The sequence below is a fragment of the Tilletiopsis washingtonensis genome, assembly GCF_003144115.1.
Source record: "Tilletiopsis washingtonensis strain MCA 4186 unplaced genomic scaffold FA09scaffold_22, whole genome shotgun sequence".
NCBI classification, from domain to species: Eukaryota; Fungi; Basidiomycota; class Exobasidiomycetes; order Entylomatales; genus Tilletiopsis; species Tilletiopsis washingtonensis.
In genome coordinates, this window is record NW_020312019.1 from 384926 (window position 1) to 410437 (window position 25512).

Genomic DNA, 25512 nt, shown 5'->3' on the forward strand with positions numbered 1-25512 from the left:
CGGGGCGCGTATCGCGGCGCCGCGGCGGCGCGCGCTTCGTGCCTTGCCAGCGCTGCTCTCCCGATCCAGACGCGAGAGCCGCGGGCATCAGCTTGCCTTCACTCCTCGTCTCCCCAAGCCACACAGCACCTCGCGCGCTCAGTGTCGCGCCTCGCGCCTCTCCTCGTCGTGATCGTCTGACTCCAAGGGCCACACTGCGCTTCGCGAGCGCTTGCTCCGTGCGCCAGCGAGAGATCCGCCCTGCGCCCTCCACCCCCCTGAGCGCTCCCGTCCGTGCACTCCGCGCGCCGTCATGTCGCGCGGCGACGACGTCGAGCAAGCCAAGGGCTCGAGCTCTTCGCAAGACGGCGTTGCCTTTCCTCGCAGCTCCTCGCCCACCTCGCACGGCGGCGAGCCCGGCGCTCGCCATGCCCGCACCCGCACCTCCTCCTCGGCGCGGCGTCGCTCGCTGCAGGCGCCCATCCTGGACCCGCACAGCTCGACGGGCGCCAGCGCTCAGAGCCCGCTGGCCAAGCTGGGCATCAAGGGAGACGGACTGATGCTCTTCGTCACGTGCTTTGCGAGTCTGGGAGTGCTGCTGTTTGGGTATGACCAGGTGCGTTCTGTTCTTTCCTCGCGACTTGCGAGGCGGGGCGCCCGAGGCAGGCATATGCGGAACTTGGACTTGAGCTGCTGCGATGCTCGAGAAGAGGCATGAGAGATGAAAGCGCGGAGCGTGAAGCAGCAGGAGAGAGGGTGAAGTCAGAGAACACTGTATCCAGCCCTCTTTCGTCGCAGCTGCGAGCGCGACAGGGCAGGCGCACGCCGCTTCTTTTGCGCCGGCCCGCATTGTTCATGGAGAGCAGAGCCGTCGCTCGACGTGCTGCTGCCCTCTCGCAGCCGCCTCACGTGCGCTCGTGCTCCATGCTCACGCCGACCCTCCACGCTGGGCAGGGCGTCATGTCCGGCATCATCACGGGTCCGTACTTCAAGTCCTACTTCGGTCATCCGACGTCGTACCAGATCGGCACTATGGTGGTGCGTCTCTTCGTCCCTCCTCACCCCTTGCTGCGCTGCTGGCTGGCTACTCACGCTTCGCGCAACTCAATGCACAGGCGATCCTGGAGGTAGGCGCCTTCATCACCTCGCTGGCCTGCGGCACGCTGGCCGACATTCTCGGGCGTAAGAAGCTGCTCTTTGTCGGCGCACTCGTGTTCTCGACGGGCGGCGCGATTCAGACCTTCACCACTGGCTACGGAAGCATGGTCATCGGACGCATTGTTGCCGGGTTTGGCGTGGGTGTGCTGAGGTGAGAGGATACTGGAGTGCAGAGCTGCGAGGACAGCGCTGATCAACCCCGCCTCTCAATCAGCATGATTGTGCCGACGTACCAGTCTGAGATCTCGCCCGCCGAGAACCGCGGTCGCTTGGTATGTTGCTGGCCCGGGCGGAGTTCAAGCCATGGCCGTGCGCATCTCACGTCGTCTCCTCTCACCCAGGCCTGCATCGAGTTCACCGGCAACATCGTCGGCTACTGTCTCTCTGTCTGGGTCGACTACGGCTGCTCCTTCCTCTCCGGCGACATTTCCTGGCGCCTGCCTCTCTCGCTCCAAGTCATCGTCGGCCTCATCCTCGCCTTTGGAAGCCTGCTGCTGCCCGAGAGCCCACGCTGGCTGCTCGACCACGATCGTGACGAAGAGGGCATGCGCGTGCTGGCCGATCTGCACGGCAGTGGTGATCCGACGGCGGAGCGCGCCGTGAGTCGCGGTCATGTCCCAAGGCGAGAAGACAGCGGCTGACCTTGCCCTTGTGCGCTTCAGAAACTCGAGTTCAGAGAGATCAAGGAGAACGTGCTCTTCATGCGCGAGCAGGGCGAGCGCAGCTACCGCGCCATGTGGAAGCGCTACCGGTGCGTGCGCAGCTCACGTCTCACGTCTCCACCCCTGACCCTCCTCTCCCTTGGCACAGCTACCGCACCCTCATTGCATGCTCCTCGCAGGCATGCGCGCAGCTGAACGGGATCAACTTGATTAGCTACTACGCCCCCCTCCTCTTCGAGGCTGCCGGATGGTTCGTCGTCGCTGCCTGCTGCTCGCCGACACCGCTGACATGGCACACAGGGTCGGGCGCGATGCGATTCTCATGACTGGCAGTAAGTCGCCGCCTGTAGCCTAGCGCCTAGCAAGTGCTCGCTCACGCTCTACATCTCCCGCAGTCAACGGCATCATCTACGTGCTCTCCACCATCCCGACGTGGTTCCTCATCGACCGCCTCGGCCGACGCGTCATCCTCATGAGCGGCGCGCTGATGTGCGCCCTCGCACTCTACGCCGTTGGCTTCTTCCTCTGGATAGACGCCAGCTACACGGCCAATGCCGTCGTGGGGTGCGTTGTGCCCTGTCCAAAGAGGCGCGTGCGGTGCAGGTGCTGATCCTGCGCTGCGCTGCATCAGGAGCGTCATCGTCTTCAACGGCTTCTTCGGCTACAGCTGGGGCCCTGTACGTTGCGTCTCGTGCCTCGAGGGACTGCGAGCTGATGCACGCTTCCTCTTCAGGTGCCGTGGATGTATCCCGCAGTGAGCTTGGCGCGGCGACAGTAGCACGCATGTGCGCGAGACGGCTGACGTCTTGCGCCTGTCCCTTCCTTGCAGGAGATCATGTCCGTGCTCCTGCTGATGCTGTGGCCCGCATGTCGCTCACTGACGTTGCTTTTCCCCCCACCCTCGCGTCTCCTGCTCTCTAGGCCGTGAGTGCTCATGGCATTGGCCGAATCAGCGCTGCTCACGTCCTGGCTGCATCCTCACAGACTCGCGTTCCGCGCAAAAGGCACGTCCTTGGCGACGGCCACAAATGTGAGCACGGCGCCTGTGCTCTTGCCCCTTGCCAGCCAGCTGACGCCAGGGACTTGCAGTGGGCCTTCAACTGTGATTGTTGCGGCTTGGCGAGGCGCCGCCGTCGACTCTCTATCTGACTCGCTTCTGCCCGCACAGACATCGTGGGCGAAGGCACTCCGGTGCTGCAAGACCTCATCAAATGTCCGTTCTTCGCCTGCGCTGCGGCCCGCCTCGAAGCACCAAATGCTGACGCTCCTCCTCCTCAAAGGGCGCCTGTACCCGCTGCACGGCACGTTCTGCCTCGGCTCCTTCGTTCTCGTCTACTACTGCTACCCCGAGACTATGGTGAGACGTTCGAGCCGATGCGCTGATCTTGGCTTTGCTGACGCTGAGTTGCAAAACAGGGCGTGCCACTAGAGGAGATCGACAGGCAAGTTGCCGCGCCTGCCATGCGCAGGTGGAATTCACGCTCACTGTCCACTCCTTGCAGTCTCTTTAATGACAAGCCAAGCTCGGTGCCCCAGGACGATTCAGACTCTTCCGGCGACGAAGAGGCAGCAGAGACACGTCCTCGCCGGCCGCTGCGGCGCTCCATCTCTTCGCATCCACGCTTCGAGGATGACTCGCTGCGTGCCGCGCGCAAAGCGGCACGCGCACACGAGCGCGAAGTGCGCCGTCAGCAGCGAGGCGGCATTGTGCCGGGCTTTGTGAAGCGGCTGTTTGGACCTTCCACTCGACCGCAAGTCGGAGAGTATGAGCCAGTGAGAGGCGATGAGCATTAGGTGCGTCTCTCGCAGCGATGACAAGCTGACGAGCCGCTAGCTGACTCGGAGCTGCGTACTCAGGGACTCGGGCCCCCCATTCCACTTGCGCGCGTAGGCCACTCTGCGCCGCATGCGTCTTCCTCCTCTACCTCTCGCGCCGCCGCGCCTCGTCGTTCGCACGACTCTCTCGCCTCGCCCTTTGCTTCGTCCGACGATGAGCAGTCGCAGTTCATCCTCGGCGACGCAGATGACGCTGGTGCGAGCACGACAGACGAGCATCAGCCTGCTGCTGCAAGGCGCGCTGAAGCAAGCGACGAGGAAGAGGAAGACGACATGGAATGGGAGGGCCGAAGGGTGCCGCTGCTCTCTCCGCCTGCAGCTTGAAGACTCTCGCTCATCGAAGCGAGACCGACACACACACACACCACATACAGACTTGAAGCGAATCGTACATCCGTCACCGACCTCCACGCCTCCGCGGCCACACGTGATGCTCTTGCTCGCTGCTTGCGGATACGTCGGCTCTCGACTGTCTGCGGCCGCGGCGCCGGCCCCGCGAGAAGGTCGGGGCTTGACGGCTGTGTGCACGCTGGCAGCACACTCGCATATCGCATATCGCGTTGCGCTGCATGGGCTGGTGCGGGGTAGGAAGGCGGCATTGGGCCGATGCGCGAGCGATGCTGCGAGAGGTGCCAGGGGGCGGGCGCGCCGGCGTTTGGCTGGTGCTGCACGCCCACACGCTTGTGCCTGCGCTCAGAGGTGGCGGTGCACCTCGCAGCTGCACATCTGCACGCTTTGGGCGGCTATTCGGCAGCTCGAGCTTGCGAGGGCTGCATGCTGAGGCGGGCGAGAAGACGGCGGCTCTGGGGCAGGGAGCGGTCAGGATAGACGCAAGCGCGGGTCTGGTCTCGCTGGCGCGGAGCTGAGGCGAGAGAGACGCGCTAGCGCCGGACATACGCGCGCGGCTGCGCTTCTAGCGCCGCCTTGGCATGCGCGAAGGAGTGCAAAGTGGTGCTGCGGCGAGCGGGCCTCCGCTCCGCCTTTATCGTCGGCAGCAGATGAGCCAGCGACAGCGCTCAGAAGGGCGCTGGCCGCGGATCTCTCATGCCCCTCCAGCGCCGAGATGCGCGTCGGCGCCCTCGCCGAGCCCACGCGCGCGCACGCGACACCCGCCGGCTACGGCGTGATGTCCGGCTTGGCGCCGCCGTCCTGCTGGCACCTTGCCGCCGGACGAAGCTCCGGACATCCGTCCGCGAGACGACGCTAACCCAGCGCCGTGCTTGCCGCTCCCTCGGCATGCGAAGACTCTCGGCTGCGACTGCTGGCGCGCGGAAGTAGCGCCACCGGCGGCTGCACCTCGGCTGCCCCCTGGGGCACCCCGCGACTCTCCGCGGCACACGACACCTCGCGCGTGACGCCTCCGCGCACCTCTGGCAAGCTCGGGCACAGGCATCGCTCCAGCTCGCGCACCATGCTTCGAGGATGCATGCTGCTGCACGTGTGTTGGCCTTAGCGTGCCTCAGCAGCATGCGGATGCAGCGATGCCCCTGACGCTCGCCAGCGCCGCAGCCGCACAGACCCTGACTCAGTCCGAGTGCCGCCTCTGACGACGCGGCGCCCAGTCATGCCCCTCTTTCGCCGCCACAGCGCCCTCACCGTGGCCTCTATCAGCAAGCCGCTGATACGTACGGCGCCAGCTTGAGCAGTGGCGAGCATCGGCTATATAAGGCAGCTGTCCATCGGGCTGTCCAACGCTGCAAGCTCCTCACCTCCCATCCTCCCTTCCTCGTTCGCCATGCAGCTTCTCACGCTCCTCACCGCCGCCGCCTCGCTCTCCAGCGTCGTCGTTGCCGCTCCGCAGCCGCAGCGCAGTGGTCCTCCGGGTCCCCCTGGCCCTTCGGCGCCTCCCGGACGGCCTGATCCCCGTCCTCGTGGCCCCATGGTCAAGTCCAAGCAGCTGCGCGACCGCGTCACGCAGCGCGACCTCGCCGCGGGCGCCGACCGCCTGCAGGCCTTTGCCACCGCCAACGGCGGACAGCGCGCGTTTGGCGGCCCGGGCCACATGGGTGAGCAGGCTGCTTGACTGCTGCTACCTGTGCTGGCACTGACGGGTCGTGATCAGCTACGGTCGACTACATCTTCAACGAGCTGACCGCTACGGGCGCCTACGGTGTGTGCAGCTCAGACTTTGCAAGCATGCCGCAGGCGCTGATATCATATTGTGCAGACGTCTACAAGCAGGAGCTCACGGCCACGTACAGCGAGGTTGCCGCCAAGGTGCTCATCGACGGGCAGAATCAGGAGGCCGGCACCTTCACGTACGCGCCGGGCGGACAGGTCACCGAGACGATCGTCGCCGTGGACAACCAGGGCTGCACAGCCGCCGACTTTCCGGCGTCGGTGAGCGGCAAGGTGGCGCTCGTGCTGCGCGGCTCGTGCGACTTCGGGACGAAAGTGGCTCTGGGTGGCGCCGCAGGTGCCGCGGCCGTGCTTATCCGCAACAACCAAGCTGGCGCCATTTCTGGCACGCTTGGTAGCAAGGAGCGCCCCGAGGGCCCCTACGTGCCTGCTGCTTCGCTCAGCAAGGACCGTGGAGATGCACTGGCCGCTCGCATTGCCGGAGGCGAGAGCGTGACGGCCGTCATCGACAATGTTGGCATCACCGAGGACCGGTGCGTGCACCTTCCTCCTCCTATGGATCTTCCTCGACTGACGCAGTGCCTGCCGCAGCGTGACGTACAACGTCATTGCCGAGACGAAGGTCGGCAACAAGGACGAGGTGTTCAGTGAGTTCTCATCGTCGGCGGCGGCCCTCGGCATGCCGCAGCAACGCGTGGAGACTCACACACGCGTCCCCCTCTCTCAGTGGTCGGCAGCCACACCGACTCCGTCGCCGCTGGCCCTGGAATCAATGACAATGGTAGCGGCACTATCTCGATTCTCACGATCGCCAAGCAGCTGGCACGCTTCCAGGTCAAGAACGCCGTCCGCTTTGGCTTCTGGACGGCCGAGGAGTTCGGCCTGCTGGGCAGCAAGTTCTACGTCGCCAACCTGTCTGAGGCGGAGCGCAACCGCATCCGCATGGTGAGCGTTGCAGAGTGCCATCGACTCTCTGAGCTGCGGCTGACGTTTGAACATGCGAACAGTACGGCAACTTCGACATGGTCGCGTCGCCCAACTACGTGTGAGTACCCCTTGACGCGCGGCCGTCTCGGGCGTCTCGAAGGCTGACGCTTTCGGCTTGCAGGCTCGGCGTGTACGACGGCAGCGGGCGCAAGTTCGGCAACAGCGGCCCGGCCGGCTCTGCCGAAGGCCAGGAGCTGCTGGAGGGCTTCTTCAAGGACCAGGGCCTCAACAGCGTGCCGAGCGACTTCACGGGCCGCAGCGACTACGGGTGAGTGCCCACCTCGCACGTCACCAGACGCACAGCTGCCCTCTCTGACACATACTGTGCGCCAGACCGTTCCTGGACGCCAACATCGCCGCCATGGGTCTCTTCACGGGCGCCGAGGTGGCCAAGACGGCCGAGGAGGCGGCGCTCTTCGGCGGCACTGCCGGGCAGAGCTACGACCTCAACTACCACAAGGCGGGTGATGATCGTTCTAACGTGAATTTCGAGGCGTGGGTGCCCAACGCCAAGGCCATTGCCCACGCCGTCGCCACGTACGCGCAGAGCTTCGACAGCCTGCCCGCAAAGGAGCCCGCGCTGGCGCCGGCGCCGTCGGGCGCGCGCATGGCGCTCGACCAGAACACGCCAAAGGAGGAGCACCGCTGCGGCGAGACGCTCGTCCTCGCATAAAATGCCCCCGGCATCCGGATCAGTGCCCCCCAAGAGCCTGCCCCGCATGATGTACTACTGCTCGCTGCTGCTGCGAATGCATGCTTGAGCTGCATCTTGTCGCGGGCGCGCGACGCGCGTTAGACGCACGCCGCGCCGCGCGCGACGCCTCTTGCAATGCAACACCACAGCCCCCGAGAACCACGTCAATCTGTGAGCGCGAGGGTTGATGTGGGTGCGAAGCATAGATTGAGGAGGCGCAAAAGAGGGCCTCCTGGAGGAGGGGGCGGGGGAAAGAGGTCGCACAAGGCCGCACAGCGGACGTGCGGCCGCCTTCACTTCTTGGCCCAGCCGCCGAGCTCGGTGTAGAGTGGACATGTGGCATTACAGCTGACTTTGTGAAGGAAGGATGAGATGGGGGGGGGGGGGGGGTCGATCTAGCAGGCGCAGAGCGAAATGGAGTAGAGTCCGCAGAGGAGAGGAAGCCGTCAGGGACGAAGCGGCGCGGTTGGGGCATCGCCGCGTCGCCCCCACTCGACTTTTTCACTCTTACTTGGCCCAGCCGCCCAGCTCGACGGCAAAGGCCGACGAGAGGCGCACAAACTGCACGAGGTGCTCAAAGGAGAAGCCCTCGATGTCCATGCGGTCGTTGCCCGTGTGGATGTTCTGCGAAAAGAGGTGAATGGGGGCTGCAAGCAAGTGGATGCCTCGGGGGCGCCACAACGCACCTTGAGGTTCGAGTCCTCAAACGTAGCCTCGATGGCAAAGGCACTCGGCACGCCGATCTTGGTCTGGGTCGCGAATGCGGGGGAGAAGTCACGTCAGCGACGGGCGGCGAGAAGCTAGAGCCGTGCGGGGCGCCTGGGCCGCAACGCACCCAGCTGGCATGGTCGCTACCTGCGTAGCCCAGCTTGGTGGGCACAGGCGGAATCTCGAGGCTGCGGAGGTTGTACGACGCACGACGGGGGGGGGGGGGGGGAGGGGGAAGGCGGGGCGTCAGGGCTGAGCGACAGACGTGCAAGAAGAGGCAGGCCTGGCGGGCGTTGCTACGCACTACTCCTCCACGAGCGTCTGGATAAACGCCGTCAGCGGCTCCGAGACAAAGTCCGCGACCATGCCGACGCGCGGCTGCGTGCCGGGCTTGACAAAGGCCGTCACTGCGCGCGCGCGCAAAGGCAGGTCAGCGCCAGTTGATGAGGAGGGGGGCATGAAGAAAGGGCGCGCGGCAAAACGCACTGTCTTGCTGAAGCATCGCTCCGACGGTCACGCCCTTGCTGGCGTAAGACTGCGCCACTTCCTGGCTGCCCAGCAGACCACCCTCCTCCGCGCTGTACCTACAGTCGAAGGGGCAAGCGCGTTTGCGTCAGCCATCTGCCTCGTTTGAGCCCACACAAGCTCGCGCACCAGTGAAACTCGACGTTCCTCTCCGGCTGCCAGCCCTGGCTCAGCAGCGCACGCAGCGCCTCGATGAGCGTCACGGAACCACTGCCGTCGTCGTCGGCGCCCGGCGCGGCGAAGAAGGGAATCATGTGCGTGCTGTCGAGATGCGCGCCGAGGATGGCCGCGACCTCGGGCGACTTCTTCTGCGCGGCAGCAGCGGCCTGGCTGCCCGCGACGCGCAGAATGATGCTGTTCTGTCCCCAGGAATGCGTGTGTTCGCGCACGCTGATGTAGTCGACATCCTCCACCTGCGGAGCGTGGTTCAGCCCAGCCCCCTGTCATTCCTCCCCCCCGCCCTGGCGCTCTGTGCCACGACGCACCACGCTCTTGATGAGCTTCAACAGCCACTGCTGGCTCTGCTTGCCCGTCTCGCTCTTGTAGTATCGGTTGCGGAAGCTCGTGAAGCCCTCGAGATTCTTGCGTGGGCCTGCCTCGGTGACGTTTGCAAACACGGCCTGGAGCTGCTTGCTGTGCGAGGGCTTCGAGGGGAAGCTGGGCTCCGAGGAGAGGACGGAGAGGGAGTCGCCTTCGGCTGCCTGCCAGGAGGAAGGAGAGAGAGAGGGAAAGGAGGTGATGTCCATGAAGTTGGTCGAGGAGTAGCGAAGCAGGTGCTTGCCCAACTCGGTCGTCCAGTACGCAGGAGCATCGTCGCTCGCTGAGAAGGAGAGAGAGAGACACGCGAGAGGGTGAGCATTTGATTGGCGCAACAGGACAGAGGTGACACGTTCTGCAAGATCCTCTCGCTGCCCTCGCCTTGTGGTCGTGCCCAGATCGCTTGCGCAAGTGGAGGCTGCGTCGGCAACAGCGCTTGCCACTCTTCCCTTCGAAGTGGCCAAGCCGCTGCCCGCTGCTGGCCGTTGTTCCAGCCAGCACCCTCTTCTCTCTCTGTGCCCCACCATGCAGCGCGAGCCTCGCACCTCGGCCCGCCCTCTCGCTCCTCTGCCTCTCCCTCGTGCGCGTGTGCAGCCTCGGCCACAAACTCACTCTGCACCAATCTGGCCTCTGCCAGTCCGGCGCCCGGCAGCTTTGCCAGCGGCTGTAGCACGCGCATGTAGAGCGGCATGGTGGGCAGCGACGTGGCCGCCGGCTGCTGCTGCTGGGCGGCATGAGGAGCGGCGAGTGGAGCGGCAATCGGCGCGCCAGGAGGAGCCGCAGCCAGCGGCACGCCGAGCGGCAGCTGCGCGGGCGCGGGCGCGGCGAGTGCGCCGCTGCTGGCGCTGAGCAGCAGGGGCAGGAGGGCGAGAGGGAGCTGCATCGTGGTGTTGTGTGTTTGCTGATGCGCCTTGCCCGAGGGTGTGTGAGGGGGCAGAGGAGCGAGAACGGCGGCGCGAGACCAGGGGGCAACGACACGCGGCGTGCGTGGCCCCACCGCGGCACAGCAGGCAACGGCCGCGGCCGCGCGCATGCGCATGCGCCCCTCGCCCCCCGCACTCCGCCATCGCGCGCGCAGCGCTGACGCACCGCCGGCCAGTGGAGGCGTGCGGGGCGTGCACGTGACGCGCCTGTGCATAGCGCTCGAGCCCCGCCTGGTGCTGGCGGCTGCCTTGCAAGCCAGGCAGGAAGGGCGCAAGAGCTCGAGCAAGTCGATGCTTGCATGCTGCATAGCCCGATCTCAGCGGCGTGGGCGCGAGGCGCAGCCGCCTGTCCTGCGAGGCGCGGCTGGCGGTGAGGCGCCTCTGAGCTCCGGCGTCCGGCGGTGCCGCGCGCGGTGCTGCACAGCCACGGGCCGCCTCGAGGCGGTGCGGCGCGCGGCGGCGGCGGCGTGGGCGCCGTTCAACCTCTCGAGCGCGCTAGCCTGGTGGGGCAACTGACGGACGAAGCGCGCCTCTCTTTCGCTCCACCACATCGCACCGCCCACACCTCCAGCACGCCTGCTGCCTCACGCTCAAGCCCTCGGCTCAGTCGCTCAGTACAAAGTCTCGCGCCTGCGCTCTGCGCCGTCACTCTCTCTCTCTCTCTCCCTCTCCCTCTCGCTCGAGAAGCCGCAGCGCCCACGTGGCGCGCAGGCCGCCGGTCATGGGTGCCAAACGTCGGCACAATGTCGAGTTCTGCTGCTGCGTGAGTAGCAATTCGAAGCGGCTGTAATGGCAAGGGCAAGAGCAGGAGCATGTGGGAGGGTTAGTGAGGTGCGCGTATCGATTGGCCGCGCACAGAGGTCGCATGTGCAGTGCAGCAGGCTCGCCTAGCATCCCGCAAGGGCGGCCGTCAAAGAGCTGGGGCGCCGCCGAGACGGCGCCCGGCACGTATTGCCTCGAGGATGGCAGAGGCAGAGAGAGAGAGAGAGAGAAACGAGCGTGTTTGTGCTTTTCGGAGTGCAGCCACATCAAGCGCATGCTTGGCTCCCTCTTGTATGCCCCCTTTCGCTCACGCCTTCTTCCCCATTGCCAGGCCATTCCCCTCGTCAATTTCGGCGCCTACGCCATCCTGCTGGAGCACTCGCTGATCGCCCTCTGCGTCATCGTGCTCGCTCTCGCGCCGCCGTCCATCGTCGCCGCCACCGGCTCGCTGCCTGCTTCCTGGCCCAAGATCGTCGTGGCGCTGCTCGGCGTGCTCGTGCTGCTCCTGCAGCCGCTCGGCGTCATTGGCGTCGCGCGGCAAAAGCCGACGCTCTACCGCGTCTACCTGCGTCTCACCACCGTGGCGGTGCTCGTCACGCTCGGCGTCTGCGCCGCCTTCTTTGCCGTGGCAGCGGCGCGGCATGCAGCGGCGCTGCAGAGCTGCATCGCCACGTATGCCAACACGCCGCAGGGCGACGGCAGCGGCGTGTCCTTCTCGCAGACGAGCAGTGCGCTCGACTCGCTCGGCGATACGATTTGCAACATCTGGCTCTGGGTGCAGGTGGGCACGATGGGCCTGGTGCTGCTGCTCGTGGGCATGACACAGGTGAGGCTCCCTTCCTCCCCCACCGCCGCCGCCGCCGCCGCCGCCGCCGCCGCAGCTGCCGCCGTTCTCTCCCCCTCTCGAGACACACCGACTGACGCAGCAAGAGCACACAGCTATACATGCTCTTCCTCCAGCGCGCCTACGGCGCACAGCAGCGCGCCGCATACACGGCGCACAAGTCGCTGCATGCCGGCGGCGTCGACATTCCCCTCTCGGCGCGCCTCGACGACGAGCGCGGTGGCGTCGATGGCGACAACCACGCCTGGAGTGCGGCGCCCGCACAGCGCCTCTCCGACGAGTACGCATACCCTGCCGCTGCGCCGTATGGCGCCGCGGCGCGAGGAGGAGGAGCACATGCAGACAAGGCGTACAATCCGACGGGCGCGACGTACGCCGACGAAGAGCCCTACCAGCCGTATCCGCAGCCGCAGTACGCACATGCGGCGTATGACTCGTACGGCGGCGCGGGACACCATGCAGCGGCGCCAGGCGCGGCAGGGTATGAGTCGTATGGCGCGCAGGACGCGTACCGTCGCTGAGCGCCCCCCCCCCCCCCCCCCACCCCCCCCCCCCCCCCCCCCCCCCCCCCCCCCCCCCCCCTCCCCCCTCGTGCGATCGCCACCGTCTCCTTTGTCCCTCTCTGCCTCGCGCTCGCCTGTCAATTGTGCATCGTCTCTGCTCACTCCACACTTGCCTCTCACTTGATCGCGCGCGAGAGGAGGGAGAGGGGACATCATGTGTTTCATTCAATCGAAAGAGAGCGAGGGGGAGGGACATGAGGTGTGTGTGAAGCGGAGAGGGGAGTTGCAGCGAAGAGCGAGGCGCTTCACGCAAGCCCGACCAGTCCTGCGTTCAGATGGGGTATCACAGCGTTGCGCGCGCGTGTGCAGACAGGGAGGGGGGGAGGGGAGAGAGACGCAGCTAGACCGGCGACGATGCGGAGGAGGCAACCATCTTAGTTGGTGTGCTTGTCGACCGTCTTGGCAGCCGAGTCCTTGACTGTGGGCGGCAAGCAATCAAGCGTCAGCACTGCGCAGACCTTGGGGGGACACCGTGCTGCCCGATGCTCGTCGCGTGTCCGGAGCTACTCACGCTCGCCCGCCTTGTTCTCGGCGCTCTTGGCCGCGTCCTGCGCCGCGTTCTGGTTGCCGCCGATGATGTGGCTGGCCTGGTCGACGACGTTGGAGGCGAGCGTGCGCGCCTGGTCGACGTAGCCCTGCTGGCCGGTGGAGTGCGGCTTGATGTACCTGCTCGTGCGCGTGCGTCAGCGGCTGTGTATGTGCGCGCGCGCTGGCGGCGACCACGGCAGAGGTGGGCCCACGACGGCCAACTCACTCGTTGGACTGGTTCAGCACGTTGGCAGCCAGCTCGCGGCCCTGCTGGATGAGGTTGGCGAGCGACTTCTGTGCCTCCTCTGCCGTCTGCTGGCCGTCCTTGCTGGCCTGGTCCGTGACCTTGGAGGCCTCCTTGCTGGCGTTGTCGGCGGCCTTGGAGGCCTGGCAAGTGGCGTCAGCGGCTGCAAGGTGCATGGCGAAACACACGCGCAGGCTCACCTGGTTCGACGCATCCTGGCCGTGCGACTTTGCGCCGCCGAGCACGGCCTGGGCCTGCTGCTGGGCGTAGGCAGCCGTGTCCGCGATCTGCGTGCAGCCGCTGCGGGTCAGCAAATGTGTACGTCAAGCTCTGCAGGCGAGACACGCACCAGCTGCGTGGCCTGCTCGACGAGGCTCTTTGCCGTCTCCTGCGCGTTGGCGGCGGCGTCCTTGGCGGCGTCGGCGGCCTCGCCGCCCTTCTTCTGCGCCTGGTTGCCCAGGTCCTGCGCCTGCTTCGACGCGTCGTTGCCGGCGTTGCTGGCCGACTGCAGAGGGAAAGAGAGTGAGCCAGGTGCGATGGATGGAGCAGGCCGTGCCCGCCATGCGCCCGCACGCCGCCGCGCCCGCCGCGCCGCCACGCACCTTGGACGCCGAGTTGGCCTGGTCCTTGACGGAGTTGCCGATGTTCTGTGCGGTGTTGGACATGGTGGAGTGGGGTTTGGGTGAGGGGTGGATGTGTGTGTGTGTGTGAGGGTGGTGTGGTGGAGAAGGAAGGGGCGGCGAGCGGCGAGCGTCGAACTTGAGCCCGGCCCGCGCGCGCGCGCGCCAGGCGGCACCGTGCGCTGCGCTGCGAGCACGCACGCGAAGGAAGCTCGCCGTGCCGCGGCCGTGGCCGGCCAGGCCCGCTGCCGCCCAACACCCGCTGACCCGAGACTGCGCAGCTGCCTCGGCGCCCCAGCACCAGAGCGGCAGCGTCAGCGCCACGACCCTCTCGCGGCGGTGCGAACAAACGCAGCGCCGGCCGCCCGAGCCTGCGAACGATCGACGGCCGTGCGCAGCATTCACAGGCTTGCGCAGCAACGCAAAGCGAGCGCGAAGCACGCCGGTGCGCCGCGAGTCGCCCTTGACGTGCGCGGCGTGAACCATGACGTCGTCGTGCCGGCAGACGCGCCCCTACACACTCGTGGCGTGCCCGTGCGAAGAAGCCGAGGCGCGCGCGTCTCCTCCACAGCGGCAGCACAGCCTCCGCAGCGCACCCTTGGAGTAAGAGTTTCGCTCGTCGCACCGCCGCCGCCACGCTCAGCACAGAGGCAGCGCTTGCGCTCTCGGCTCGCCCTTCTCGAGACGTCCCTCGTCGAGCGAAGGCTCCACGCTTCGCCCGCACGCCGACGCTCGGGCGCGCTGTTGAAAGGCGCTGGGGCGGCTGTTCCCACCGCTCTGGCTCGTGCCATGGGAACATGTCGCGCCCGCGAGCGACGACGAGCCGCCTCAGGTGCGCACTCGACTGCTCTGTGGCGGCAAAGACCCCATCGCACTCTGACTCGTCGCCGCGGCCACGGGTCGCTGCTGCCGCGCCAGCAGCAGAGCTGCGCAGCTGTTCGGGCCGGGCGCGAGAGGCAAAGAAGAGGAGGCCACTCTGTGCAGGGTCGATGACCGCCGCCAAGGCGCCCCTCCAGCACGCAAAGCGGCAGCGGCAGCGGCCCGTCTGGACAACTAGACTCGGCGGGCGGAACGCGGGCTGCCTGTGGCTCGCAGCAGCTGCAGGCTCACAGCAGCAGCCGTGACTGCGCAGGCACAACGATGCAGGCACGGCCCCTTTGCGCAAGGCACGACGTGCCATGCAGCCTTGCAGGTGCAGGCGGGCCCATGGCCGAGCTCGTCTTGGGGCTGCGGCGGCGTGCGACGTGCGGTGGAGAGGGTGGGCCGGCATCCGGGCCGGGCAGCCCGATGCCGCTCCGAGCGCCGCACCCCCAACGCAGCGCCGCCGCGCCGTCGCCGTCGCCCGATGCCGGGCGATGGGCCCGGCCGCAGCCTCGCGCTGCGCCTGCCGCTGGGCATGCGAGACGCTGCGGCGCCGTCTGTTGTCTGTGCGCCTTGCGCTGTCTGCTGTCAGAGGAGCGCTTGTGGCTGGGCGTGCAAGACACATGGAGGCGCAACCTGCAGCTGCGACGCGTGACGGCGGCTGCCAGCATCTAGCATCAGGGCCTCTTCCTTGAGCGGACACGCACACGCAGCGACGGCGCGGCGACGTCTGCGCCAGCTCGGCGTCCTTTGTCGCGAGGCGGAGGCTGTGAGCGCTGCATGCTGCATTCTGCATCTGCCCGAGTCGAGTCAGCGCAGAGCTGAGCAGCCAGACAGAGGCCCCCGAGTAGAGCAGGCCCCATCACGTGCCTCAGGACGCCGGCGAGCACAGCCACACGCTGCGCTGCGCGCGCCCCCGCACGGGCTCTCCGTGCCGTGCCGTCGGCGTCGCGGCGCACAGCGAGACAATCACTCTTACTTGCCTCGTCCCACCTCCACTCTCTCTCCCTCTCACCACGACCGCCACCCTCACCACACCACACCACAATGGCCTATCCACCGCCCTCGGGTCCTCCTCCCGCCTATGCGCCTCTCGGCAACTCGTCTGCTCCCTCGCAGCAGGCGCCCTACCCGCCCGCCTCCGCTGGCTACCCGCCTCCGCAGGGCAGCTACGCTCCGCCAGCAGGGCCGCCGCCGGGACATCAGCCCTACGGCGGCGCGCCGGGCGTCGCCAGTCCCGCCGCCTACGCACCGACCAATCCCTTTGCCGACTCGGCGCGGCCTGCCTCCAGCGCGCCCGTGCGGCAGAACAGTGTGCTGCAGCACGCCGGCCGTCTCTCGGGCGCCGGCGCAGCAGGCGCAGCGGGGGGCATGAACGAGAATGCCCTCGAGCTGCTGCGCTCGTTTGATACGATCTTGCTGGTGGACGACTCCTCCAGCATGCAGGTGACGGAACAGCCGGACGGCACACATGGGCCGAGCAGGTGGGAACAGGCACGAGACGCGCTTGCGGGGCTCGTGGAGATTGCGATGCGGTACGATGAAGTGAGTAGGCGCCGCCGATTGGCGTGGTGAGAGAGATGAAGGGAAGCGATTGGCGGGGAGACCGAACGAGGCCAGGCCGTGCCTCCCGAGCTTGGCGACCCGCAGCTCGTAGCTCGTGGCAGCGTTCGGGAAGGCCAAGGGGCACTTGCGCATGCAAAGGGCACTCTACTGTGCCACACCTGTGCTCTCACCTGCCGCACTCTCCAGGACGGCGTAGACATCCATTTCCTCAACGCCTCGGCCTCTCTCCAAGGGTGTCGCGATCCGGCCGAAGTGCGCGCGCTGTTCGACCGGCTCGAGCCCAACGGCATCACGCCTACCGGCGACGCCCTCGAGCTGCTGTTGCTGCAGTACATGGATGACATCGAGACGGCGCGCACAAAGAAGAGCGCGATGCCAAAGAAGCGAAACGTGAGTGCCGAGTCCCATCCTTGCCCCTCTTCTAGTCGTCTCCCTCGCTTTTCTCATCGACAACTCGACGACGACGACACGTGCTGACACCACGCTGGTCATGGCGGCCGAGCAGTACCTCGTCATCACAGACGGCCGAGCCACAGACGATCCCGAAAGCGTAATCGTCGCCACTGCGCGTCGGCTCGACTCGCTCAATGCGCCATTGACGCAGATCGGCATCCAATTGTACGTCTTCACGAGCCTTTGCGCCACGTGGCGTCAGCTTGAAGACTGCACCGACTGACGAGATTGCGGTTCAACGCACCACACACGCAGCGTTCAAGTTGGAGCCGATGCGGAGGCAAAGGCGGCATTGGAGGAACGTGAGTTGGCCTTGCTGCGCGGCCTACTTCACTCTGCTTTCGCCTTTCTGACTGTCCGCCTCGCCTCACTGCGCTCGCAACGACGACGACACAGTCGACGACGCCCTCTCCAACGTCCACCGTGTGCGCGACATCGTCGACACTGTGCCGTATGCCGGTGAGTTGCGCGCGCGCGCTGGCTCGTCTCTTTTGAGTCTCTCTATTGCGCTCGCACAGTCCCGCTCATTCAGAAATCTGGGGCGCGCGTTGGACACAGGCATGGCTCTCGACGCAGATCTGCTCGTCAAGGCACTGCTCGGCGGCATCAACCGCAGACTGGACCGGCAGAAGTGAACGAGTGCAGGCACGCCCGGCGTTGCGGGTCACCGTCTCCTGCGAAAGCATGCATCCCGCCCTCTGCGAGCGGCCGGCGAAGAGCCCCTTCTTCGCCGTGGCTCCCGTGCAGCTCTCTCCGGCGTGGGCTCCCGTGCAGCTCTCTCCAGCGTTGCTCCTGTGCAGCTGCTCTCCAGCGCACTCTTGCGGTCTCTCAGACTCTCGCTCCCCGCCTTCTCTCGTTCTCTCGATCTCGCATCCCTTGCGTTCTGCCCTCGTCCCCGCTCAATGTCGATCCGCTACGCCCTCGTCTCCATGCATGAGCGTGCCTGTCTCTCTGATCCTCCGACTCTTCTCCCCTCGCATGTCCGCATTCCCTCCCTCCCGTGCGCCCTCTATTCGCGCGCTCTCCCCTTGTCTGACCCTCTGACCCTCCTCACGTGCATCGTTGTTGCGGGAGCGCAACGTGTCATTGATGAGCGAATGGCAACGCAGCAAGCACCCCGCTTTTGCTCAGTGCCCGACGGGCTCGGGAGCATGGTTGGCGAAGCGACGAGTGACAGCGCAGTGAAGCGCTCACTCGTCGTCCTCGGCGTCGACGCCAGCGACGTTGAAGAACTGCGAATGAACGCGGGCATCAGCATCGCTATGCGGGAGGGGGGGGGGGGACGACGCCTTCTGGTTGCTTGCTCCGGCACCCACCTTGATCTCAAAGCCCTGCTTGCTCGTGGCGACGACGCGGAGCCAGTCGCGCAGCTGGCTGCGCTTGAGGTACTTCTTCGTGAGGTACTTGAGGTAGCGCTTGGAGAAGGGAATCGTGGTGCTGATCCAGATCTTGCCCTCGCCCTCGCGCGTCACGCTCACCGCCTCGCCCAGCTGGCCCGCCTTGCCCTCGACCTTGATGCGGTCGTGCAGGAACTTTTCGAAGCCGGCGGCATCGAGAATGCCGTCCGAGGCGGGGCCGGAGAAGTCGACGAAGCTGCGAGGTGGCAAGGAAGGGAGGGGGGGTCAGCCCGCTGCAGAGCGCCTCCTCCTCCCTCCGCCTCGTCCCTCTCGTCGCCCAGCCCACACTGGATACGCACTACTTCTCGCCGACCTTCTTGGCAGAGGACTTGGCAGCAGGCATGTTGATGAGAGAGAGAGGGGGGGAAAAGGCCTACACGTGAGATGTGCAAAGCAGGATGGGGGTGGGTGGACAGGAGGAGCGGCTACGGCGGCGCGCAAGAGCTGGCCGGGCCGCAGCGTCAGAGTCGCGACCGCTTCTCAGGCGCGCTGTGCGCGCGCAGAGGAATTTCTCGGCCGAGGCGCCCGTCGTGCGCGGCGCTGGGCCGCCGGCAGCGGGAGTCGCACGCGCCGAGCGCCGCGGGCCCTCTCTGCCCTGCTCGGCGCCTGCTTTGGCCGCCGTGGCAAGGCAAAGCAGGGTGATTGCGAACGAGTGCGAAAGAGAGGGTGGACGAGGCGGACATCGTGACGGGCATGCCGTGCTGGCGTGCCAGTCTGTGTGAGTGCGCAGGCGGCGCCGGCGGCGCGCGCGCGGTGAGCTGCAGCCTCGGCCTGGGCGGCCGCCGCCGCCGCCGCCGCGGCGCCTCGTGACCGTCGCGGTGGATGAGAATTCTTGGGCCGGCGGCGGCGCCGAGCTTCATCGCGCGAAGCTCTCGCCGACTCTCTGGCTCTGGCTCCATCTCCACCCTCTCCACCCCCCCTCTCGCCCTCCTCGCCAGCCATGTCGGTGCTCGGCGAATCCTCCGCGGCAGCTGCAGCAGGCGCCGGCCCGTCGGTGGCCGCGGCGCAGGCGAGCCAGAGCTTCATGATTGCCCCCGACCACTCGGGCGCCAAGCTCAACACGGCCGACTGGCCGCTGCTGCTCAAGAACTACGTGAGTGCCGCAGCGAGAGGCAAGGAGAGAGCGGGAGAGTGGGCTGTGGGGGCGTGAGGCGCGCTGGCCGGCGTCGATGAGCTGTGGGGGCGTGAGGCGCGCTGGCCGGCGTCGATGAGCTGTGGGGACGTGAGGCGCGCTGGCCGGCGTCGACTCGCGGCAATGTCGCGGGCGCGCCTCGGCTGGGGGCATCGCCGCTGGCCTGCACAGCGCGGGCGAGCCGTGCACTTGCTTCCCGACCGGCCAGCCTGCACGCTGCGGCGCAGACGCCGCTCGCTGCTCGACGCACGCTGCACGCCAGGCAAGCCGCTGCTTCTCGCCCGCACGGCGTCTTGCACGGCCCAAGTGTGCCGTGGGGGCATCTGCTGACGCCCGCGCCGCTCTCGCAGGACAAGCTGCTCGTGCGCTCCTCGCACTTCACGCCCATCCCGCACGGCTGCTCGCCGCTGAAGCGCGAGCTGGCGTCGTACATCAAGTCGGGCGTGATCAACCTGGACAAGCCGTCGAACCCGTCGTCGCACGAAGTCGTGGCGTGGATCCGGCGCATGCTGCGCGTCGAGAAGACGGGCCACTCGGGCACGCTCGACCCCAAGGTCACCGGCTGTCTCATCGTCTGCATCGACCGTGCCACGCGCCTCGTCAAGTCGCAGCAGGGCGCGGGCAAGGAGTACGTGGCCGTGCTGCGTCTGCACGATGCGCTGGCCGACGTCAAGACGCTGCCGCGCGCCCTCGAGACGCTCACCGGCGCCCTCTTCCAGCGCCCGCCGCTCATCAGTGCCGTCAAGCGCCAGCTGCGCATCCGCACCATCTACGAGGCCAAGCTGCTCGAGTTTGACAATGAGCGCCACCTCGCCGTCTTCTGGGTCTCGTGCGAGGCCGGCACGTACATCCGCACGCTCTGCGTGCACCTCGGCCTCCTGCTCGGCGTCGGCGGACACATGCAGGAGCTGCGCCGCGTGCGCTCCGGCGCACTCAGCGAGAACGACAACATCGTCACGATGCACGACTTGCTCGATGCGCAGTGGCTCTACGACAACCAGCGCGACGGTGAGTCGGCGCTCTGCAGTCTGGAGGAGCAGATGGGTCAAGGCAGAGCCGGCTTGTGGCTGCAGAGCGGCACACTTGGCAAAGCTTCTTGCATCTCGCTGGCCGCGTTGCAACACCCGTTGCACTGCTCCTGCCGCAGGGATACCCCCAATGCTGACTCGTCTCTCTCTCGTGCAGAGTCGTACCTCCGGCGCGTCATCCGCCCGCTCGAGTCGCTCCTTGTCGGCTACAAGCGCATCGTCGTCAAGGACACGGCGGTGAATGCCGTGTGCTACGGCGCCAAGGTGATGATTCCCGGCCTGCTGCGCTACGAGGCCAACATCGAGGTGGGCGAGGAGGTGGTCATCATGACGACCAAGGGCGAGGGCGTGGCGCTGGCCATTGCCCAAATGTCCACTGCCGACCTGGCCACCGTCGACCACGGCGTCGTGGCAAAGGTGAAGCGCTGCATCATGGAGCGCGACACGTACCCGCGGCGCTGGGGCCTGGGGCCCAAGGCCCTCGAGAAGAAGAAGATGGTCAAGGCGGGCACGCTGGACAAGCACGGCAAGGAGAACGACAAGACGCCAAAGACGTGGTCGGCCGCCTACGTCGACTACTCCAACGTCGACGAGGCCGCTCCTGCCGCTGCTGCTGCCGCGCCTGCTCCGGCACCCGCTGCGACGCCCGCGCCCGTGGCGCCAAGCACGCCGGCGCCGACGCTGAAGCGCAAGGCGGAGGACACGCCTGCGGGCGCGAGCGAGGCGGGCGGCGCCGCCAGGGAGGGCGAGACGGAGGAGGAGCGCAAGGCGCGCAAGGCGGCAAAGAAGGCAAAGAAGGTCGCGGCTGAGGCCGCGGCGGCGGGCAGCGCAGAGGCGCCGGCGAGCGAGAAGAAGAAGAAGGAGAAGAAGGCGAAGGAGTAATGAGCGTGCGGCGCTCGTTCGACCTCCCCCCACACACACACCATCATCACGTTCCCCGCTTTGCACCCTTCGCTCCTCTTGTACTCTATCTCCCGTCGCGACAATCTGACTGCCTTCACATCCAAGCAATGCGCGGGTGTGTGTGCTCGGTGACGTAGTGTATTTCGCATTGCCCTCCCCCCCCCTCTCTCTCCCAATCACGGCTGCGCGCTCAGCGCCGGCATGGCAGTTTCCCAAGCGTCGCCGTAGCCCTTTGGCGCGCCCGGCACGCCGACTCGAGTGCCCTCGCGGCGCACCAGCGTCCTAAAGAAGGGCGCGGGGCGATCGGCAATCTCGCGCGCGTCGGGCTCGGGCGTGTGGATGCGCACGCCTTCCTCGTCGTACTCGACGCCCGCGGCGCGCGTCGAGCGCCGCGACACTTGCTTCTTGAGGAGCCGATTGATAGTCTGAGAGAGGGGGGGGGGGCAGGAAAAGGCGGGGCGGAACATTCAGTAAAGGGCAGTTAGGCAAGCGAGCGAAGTCGCGCAAGAGCATGCGAGAAAGGGGAAGCAGAAATGGGGGAAGGGGGGGGGGGGGGAGGGCAACGAAGGAGCTCGAGCGAGAGAGAGAAAAAAGACGCACCTCAATCTTCTCGTCCTCGAGCTTCTTCTCCAGCTGGTTCTTGCGCCGGCGCGACATTTCCGACTTGCGCAGCGCCACCTCGACCTCCGACAGCTTGCGCTTGCGCGACTCGTCCTCTGCAATGCACCCACGGACGAGCGTCTCGTCAGCCTTTTCTTTTTGCCTGTAACTTTGCACCGCCCCCCCACAGAAGAAGGAAGGCAAGAAACGTACCCATCGGCAAGCTTAACAGTCCATCGCCCAGCGCACCTGCGCCAGTAGGCTCCACACTGCCCTCCTCGCCCTCCTCTCTGCGCGCCTTGGCCGCGAGGCGTGCCAGTTGCCTCGCCGTCTTGGGCGCGCCGCCATGCTGTGGCGCAGGCGTGCCGCTCTCGGAGCGCGCAGAGCCCGATTGTGACGAGTCCTCCGCTTCCGAAGAGGAGGCGGGCGTGGCGTCGTCGTCGGGAGGAGTGGGGGAACGCGCTGCTGCGGGGGGCGATGGCAAGAATGGAGATGTGTTGAGCGGGGGTTGCGCGAGCCCAATGCAAAGCGCGTAGGTGGAGTGAGGAGGGAGAGACAGGGCCCAACTTACTTTTGCGTCTCTTGGCACGAGCACTCGAGCCGGCAGCAGCCGCCGCCGCCTTCTTGGACTCAGCCTTGGCGGAAGCCGAAGTGCCCTTGCCGGGACTCAAGCGCAGGCGAATGCGCAGCGGCGTCTTCGTAGCCGCCTCCGCCGCCGACGCGGGCACTTTGCTCTTCTGCTGCCCTTGCTCTTCCTCCTCCTCCTCTGAGGCCGAGCCAAGCTCATCCTCCTCCACTTCACTTGCCTCGGCGTCCTCCTCGCCCGAGCCCTCGCCCGAGGCCGAGGCAGACGCCTCGGAGCCCGCATCTTCCTCCTGCTCCATGTCAAACGCCAGCTCCTCCTCGTCCTCGCTCACGTCGACGACGGCGCGCTTGGCCGCTGCTCTGCGTGGCGGTCTCGCCGCAGCCGCAGGAGTCGCCGGCGCCGGCGCCGGCGCGGGCTTGGGCTGAGCTGCGGCTCGTGTGCTTGCGCGCGACGTCGAGGCGGACGCAGAGGCGCCCGAGAGGCGAGAGCGGCGTGCAGGGCGCGCCGTCTTGGCCGCGCGCTGCGATGCTTGCGACTCCTCCTCGTCGGAGTCGAAGTCGGCGGCAGACTCCATCTCTCCATCCTCCTCCTCCTCCTCCTCCTCCTCTGACTCTTGCTCCTCCTCTTCGTCGTCCTCCTCGGCGTCGAGCCTCTCGGCGTCTGAGTCGCCGGCGCGCGCTGCAGCTGGCGAGGGCGGGGCGGAGAGGCCCGACGAGGCGCCGTCGTGCTCGTGCGGCGAGTGGGGCGAGGCGGAGCTGTCGGACGAGTCGGGCAGGAGAGAGGAGGACATGGTCTCTCGTGCAGACAGGCGGGGGGGGGGGGAGAGGTCGAGAGAAGGAAGCTCAGGGCATGGCTCGAGGTTGCATGTTGAGGCCAGGCGGTCCAAGCGCCTCCGCACAGCTCTCGCACGGCAAGGCCGCTGCAATACAACCTCGCAAGCCTCGCGAGTTCAAGCTTGAGCTTCACATCTCCCCCCCCCTCGCGTTGTATTTGGCGCTACGGATCTCCGGCGCGCGCTCGATTCAAATGCAAGCTGCACCCTGAGCGCGCTTCAAGCGCCGGCGCGGCGCGCGCTAAACTTTGGCGTGCGGCGTGGCGGTGACAGGAGCCAAGGCGCGATGCGATCGAACGACGTTGGCGCTGCTCCACCACACCACCACCACAAAGAACGCACCTCGCTCATCCTCCCTCACCTTCTCCTCTTCCGTCCGTCGCACGTCGCTCCCTTTACCACGCTCCTCACTCCTCGTCGTCTCGCTTTGGCGCGTCTGCGTCTCGGCGCCTCTTCTCCCCCTTGGTCTTGCGTCAGCCGCAGCCATGGCCTCCTCTCGCGCCTCTCGCGCGCCACGGACAGCCGCGCTGCTCCTCTCGCTCCTCGTCTCGCTGCTCGCCCTCGTCTCCGCACAGCGCGTGCCCACGCCCATCACCACCTCTGCCGCGGCCAACAACGGCAACAACAATGGCGGCAACGGCAACACGGCCTCTGCGGCACAGTCGAGCAGCGCGGCGCCCGCCGCCAGCAGTGCGGCGTCGTCGAGCATCTCCATTCCCCAAGGCGCCGCAGCCGGCGGCCTCACCGTCACCGATCCGGCGCAGACGGCCGATGCCTCGTACTACAAGATTGCCCAGGGCGTCGCCGTCACGTTTGGCTGGAACCTCACGTCGCTCGTCATCACGCCGACCAGCCTCACCGTCGCCGCCGTCAACTCGGCGCAGAGCAACACGGTGACGCTGGGCGTCGTGCCCGGCTCCGCCACGGCTATTACGTGGTCGCCGTGGGAGATCAACGAGGCGGCCGCTCGCAGCGGAGGCGTGGCGCTGGCGCAGGCGACGTACAGACTGCAGATCTACGACGAGAGAGGCCTCGGAGGCGCCACGAACCAGGCCGGCATCTTTAACCCAAACGAAAAGGTCCAGTTTGCACTGTATATCCCACAGCCTTATACGAGCCTCGCAGGTGAGTTGTTTTGCGCGCGCAAGCTTGGGCAAAAGGAGAGAGGCATGGAGGAGGGAGGGAGGGGGCAGAGAGAGAGAGAGAGAGAGCGAGTGAGCGAGAGAGGATGGGGCAAGGAGGAGCGGACAATGTTGAGGGGAAAGGCAGGGCAGCGGCTCGTCCGCGCGTTGGCAGTGGCACCAGGGTTCCCGAAGTGCCTTCCCGCCGTGGGCAGCGTAGGGAAGTCCAGTCGGGGGGCGCTGCGGTAGTCCTGTGCAGCGTGTGCTCTTGAGAGAGAGAGATGCTGGGCGTAGTGGGCGCGCTACGGAGGAGTGTGCGCGGATGGTGGGGGGGGACGTATAAAGCCCCGCTTGTGCCCTCTCTCGCCTGTTGATGCCCCCAAGCGGATTGAACGGCGGGGCGAGATGTGTGGGCACGCCCCTCGTGTGCCTGTCGGTCGAGGTCCATCTGGCGCCTCGCGTCTTTGTCCATTCAGACGCCACCTGGAACCTGAACTGACTCCTTCCCCTCTCCCCCCTTCCCCCTCCCTGTCTCGAAAAACACAGACGGATGGGTCTGTGCCTCATGCAACGCCGCCGCCTCGGCTCGCGCCGGGTCAGCGACAAGCCTCTCGCTCGCACTCGCAGGCCTCGTCGGCGCGCTGCTGCTTGGTGGCTGGGCATGACCGTGCGCGCGCTACCACTCCTCGTCAAGGCCGCAGCGCTCTCTGTATTCCAACCGGCCATACTTTCTTGTCTCCTCACGCACGCAGCACGTCTTTCCCTACCCCTCCCCTTCCCTTCCCTTCCCTTCCCTTTCTCTCCCTCTCTCTCACGACCTTCTCAAAAAGCTCACGGCTTGCCCACTCTCCTCACCTCGCGCCGGGTCTGTAAGCGCATGCTCGGGACCAAGGGGATGAGAGGAGAGAGAGAGAGAGCTTGAAAGTTTGACGAGGGCGCCACACGCTCGCTTTGGAGCGGAATGTGAGCCGGCGAGGGGGCTAGAAGTACAGGATTGTCGTAGAGCGCAAGGGAACGCATGCAGGGGAAGGGGAGGGGGAACAAGACGGGAGGGGGGAACGACGGAAGCAGAGCGTGGATGGAGTGGTGTGCTCAAGAAAGGGAGAGAGGGAGAGAGAGGCGCCCTTTACACCTCGAACAGCGTCGGCGGGTGATGCTAGTCGCGCAGAGAGAGAGAGAGAGAGAGAGAGAGAGAGAGAGAGAGAGAGAGAGAGAGAGAGAGAGAGGGAGAGAGATGTCAGTCAGGCAACGCCATTGAGACGGATGCCCTTTTTTCGAGGGGGGCAAGGCGGAGGCCAAGCCCCATGGCAGAGAGACGCACAATCTTGGACAGACGAGCGACGAGGGCGCCGAGCTGCACGATCGTCGAGACGCCCTCGAGCAC

At 66.7% G+C, this 25512-nt stretch overlaps 11 protein-coding genes across 11 annotated transcripts in view; 6 read left to right on the top strand and 5 right to left on the bottom strand.

Moving 5' to 3' along the window:
• The first annotated feature begins 108 nt into the window (after window positions 1–108).
• Window positions 109–4040, top strand: FA09DRAFT_332164 (hypothetical protein). Its single transcript, XM_025743343.1, has 18 exons — window positions 109–595; window positions 934–1017; window positions 1095–1288; window positions 1352–1409; window positions 1479–1736; window positions 1800–1888; window positions 1948–2049; window positions 2100–2131; window positions 2195–2363; window positions 2431–2476; window positions 2533–2564; window positions 2784–2829; window positions 2889–2901; window positions 2968–3012; window positions 3080–3156; window positions 3216–3241; window positions 3302–3593; window positions 3657–4040. The coding sequence occupies exons 1-17, from the start codon at window positions 293–295 to the stop codon at window positions 3591–3593; spliced, it is 1866 nt and encodes a 621-aa protein (XP_025595804.1). The 5' UTR covers window positions 109–292; the 3' UTR covers window positions 3657–4040.
• A 1412-nt stretch (window positions 4041–5452) lies between these two features.
• On the top strand, window positions 5453–7421 carry FA09DRAFT_322622 (Zn-dependent exopeptidase). The gene is made up of 8 exons (XM_025741059.1): window positions 5453–5641; window positions 5698–5745; window positions 5803–6247; window positions 6306–6361; window positions 6442–6659; window positions 6722–6759; window positions 6823–6969; window positions 7035–7421. Exons 1-8 carry the CDS (start codon window positions 5515–5517, stop codon window positions 7372–7374), a joined length of 1419 nt encoding a protein of 472 aa, XP_025595805.1. The 5' UTR covers window positions 5453–5514; the 3' UTR covers window positions 7375–7421.
• Window positions 7422–7794: 373 nt separating this feature from the next.
• FA09DRAFT_332166 (Zn-dependent exopeptidase) lies at window positions 7795–9909 on the bottom strand. Its single transcript, XM_025743344.1, has 8 exons — window positions 9778–9909; window positions 9114–9448; window positions 8758–9041; window positions 8590–8687; window positions 8408–8510; window positions 8231–8291; window positions 8082–8144; window positions 7795–8019 (listed from the first exon to the last, which is right to left on the bottom strand). The coding sequence occupies exons 1-8, from the start codon at window positions 9854–9856 to the stop codon at window positions 7903–7905; spliced, it is 1140 nt and encodes a 379-aa protein (XP_025595806.1). The 5' UTR covers window positions 9857–9909; the 3' UTR covers window positions 7795–7902.
• Window positions 9910–10712: 803 nt separating this feature from the next.
• Window positions 10713–12202, top strand: FA09DRAFT_362894 (hypothetical protein; the record flags this gene model as incomplete). Its single annotated transcript, XM_025745522.1, has 3 exons — window positions 10713–10851; window positions 11182–11676; window positions 11790–12202. Coding segments are annotated over 3 exons (972 nt in total), but the record flags the coding sequence as incomplete, so codon positions are not given.
• A 314-nt stretch (window positions 12203–12516) lies between these two features.
• Window positions 12517–13753, bottom strand: FA09DRAFT_332167 (hypothetical protein). Its single transcript, XM_025743345.1, has 6 exons — window positions 13632–13753; window positions 13379–13534; window positions 13230–13316; window positions 13012–13172; window positions 12769–12923; window positions 12517–12675 (listed from the first exon to the last, which is right to left on the bottom strand). Exons 1-6 carry the CDS (start codon window positions 13692–13694, stop codon window positions 12632–12634), a joined length of 666 nt encoding a protein of 221 aa, XP_025595808.1. The 5' UTR covers window positions 13695–13753; the 3' UTR covers window positions 12517–12631.
• A 1804-nt stretch (window positions 13754–15557) lies between these two features.
• FA09DRAFT_341173 (hypothetical protein) lies at window positions 15558–17164 on the top strand (the record flags this gene model as incomplete). Its single annotated transcript, XM_025744409.1, has 6 exons — window positions 15558–16055; window positions 16263–16466; window positions 16582–16694; window positions 16785–16831; window positions 16926–16988; window positions 17088–17164. 6 exons carry the CDS (start codon window positions 15558–15560, stop codon window positions 17162–17164), a joined length of 1002 nt encoding a protein of 333 aa, XP_025595809.1.
• A 467-nt stretch (window positions 17165–17631) lies between these two features.
• On the bottom strand, window positions 17632–18318 carry FA09DRAFT_332171 (ribosomal protein L22e). Its single transcript, XM_025743346.1, has 3 exons — window positions 18226–18318; window positions 17846–18122; window positions 17632–17761 (listed from the first exon to the last, which is right to left on the bottom strand). Exons 1-3 carry the CDS (start codon window positions 18267–18269, stop codon window positions 17720–17722), a joined length of 363 nt encoding a protein of 120 aa, XP_025595810.1. The 5' UTR covers window positions 18270–18318; the 3' UTR covers window positions 17632–17719.
• Window positions 18319–18799: 481 nt separating this feature from the next.
• On the top strand, window positions 18800–21094 carry FA09DRAFT_332172 (putative rRNA pseudouridine synthase). Its single transcript, XM_025743347.1, has 3 exons — window positions 18800–19019; window positions 19409–20066; window positions 20244–21094. The coding sequence occupies exons 1-3, from the start codon at window positions 18867–18869 to the stop codon at window positions 20966–20968; spliced, it is 1536 nt and encodes a 511-aa protein (XP_025595811.1). The 5' UTR covers window positions 18800–18866; the 3' UTR covers window positions 20969–21094.
• Window positions 21095–21145: 51 nt separating this feature from the next.
• Window positions 21146–22994, bottom strand: FA09DRAFT_332173 (hypothetical protein). The gene is made up of 4 exons (XM_025743348.1): window positions 22161–22994; window positions 21803–22054; window positions 21590–21705; window positions 21146–21414 (listed from the first exon to the last, which is right to left on the bottom strand). The coding sequence occupies exons 1-4, from the start codon at window positions 22963–22965 to the stop codon at window positions 21166–21168; spliced, it is 1422 nt and encodes a 473-aa protein (XP_025595812.1). The 5' UTR covers window positions 22966–22994; the 3' UTR covers window positions 21146–21165.
• Window positions 22995–23321: 327 nt separating this feature from the next.
• FA09DRAFT_332174 (hypothetical protein) lies at window positions 23322–25142 on the top strand. The gene is made up of 2 exons (XM_025743349.1): window positions 23322–24132; window positions 24675–25142. The coding sequence occupies exons 1-2, from the start codon at window positions 23493–23495 to the stop codon at window positions 24791–24793; spliced, it is 759 nt and encodes a 252-aa protein (XP_025595813.1). The 5' UTR covers window positions 23322–23492; the 3' UTR covers window positions 24794–25142.
• Window positions 24879–25512, bottom strand: part of FA09DRAFT_144180 (P-loop containing nucleoside triphosphate hydrolase protein) — a 3483-nt gene continuing 2849 nt past the window's right edge. Inside the window, exons 8-9 of the mRNA XM_025739137.1 lie at window positions 25450–25512; window positions 24879–25284 (exon numbers count right to left, since the gene is read on the bottom strand). The exon at window positions 25450–25512 is cut by the window's right edge and continues 23 nt beyond it. Of these exons, the coding sequence (XP_025595814.1) occupies window positions 25255–25284; window positions 25450–25512 (93 nt within the window). The 3' untranslated portion in view covers window positions 24879–25254. The remainder of the gene's footprint in view (window positions 25285–25449) is intronic.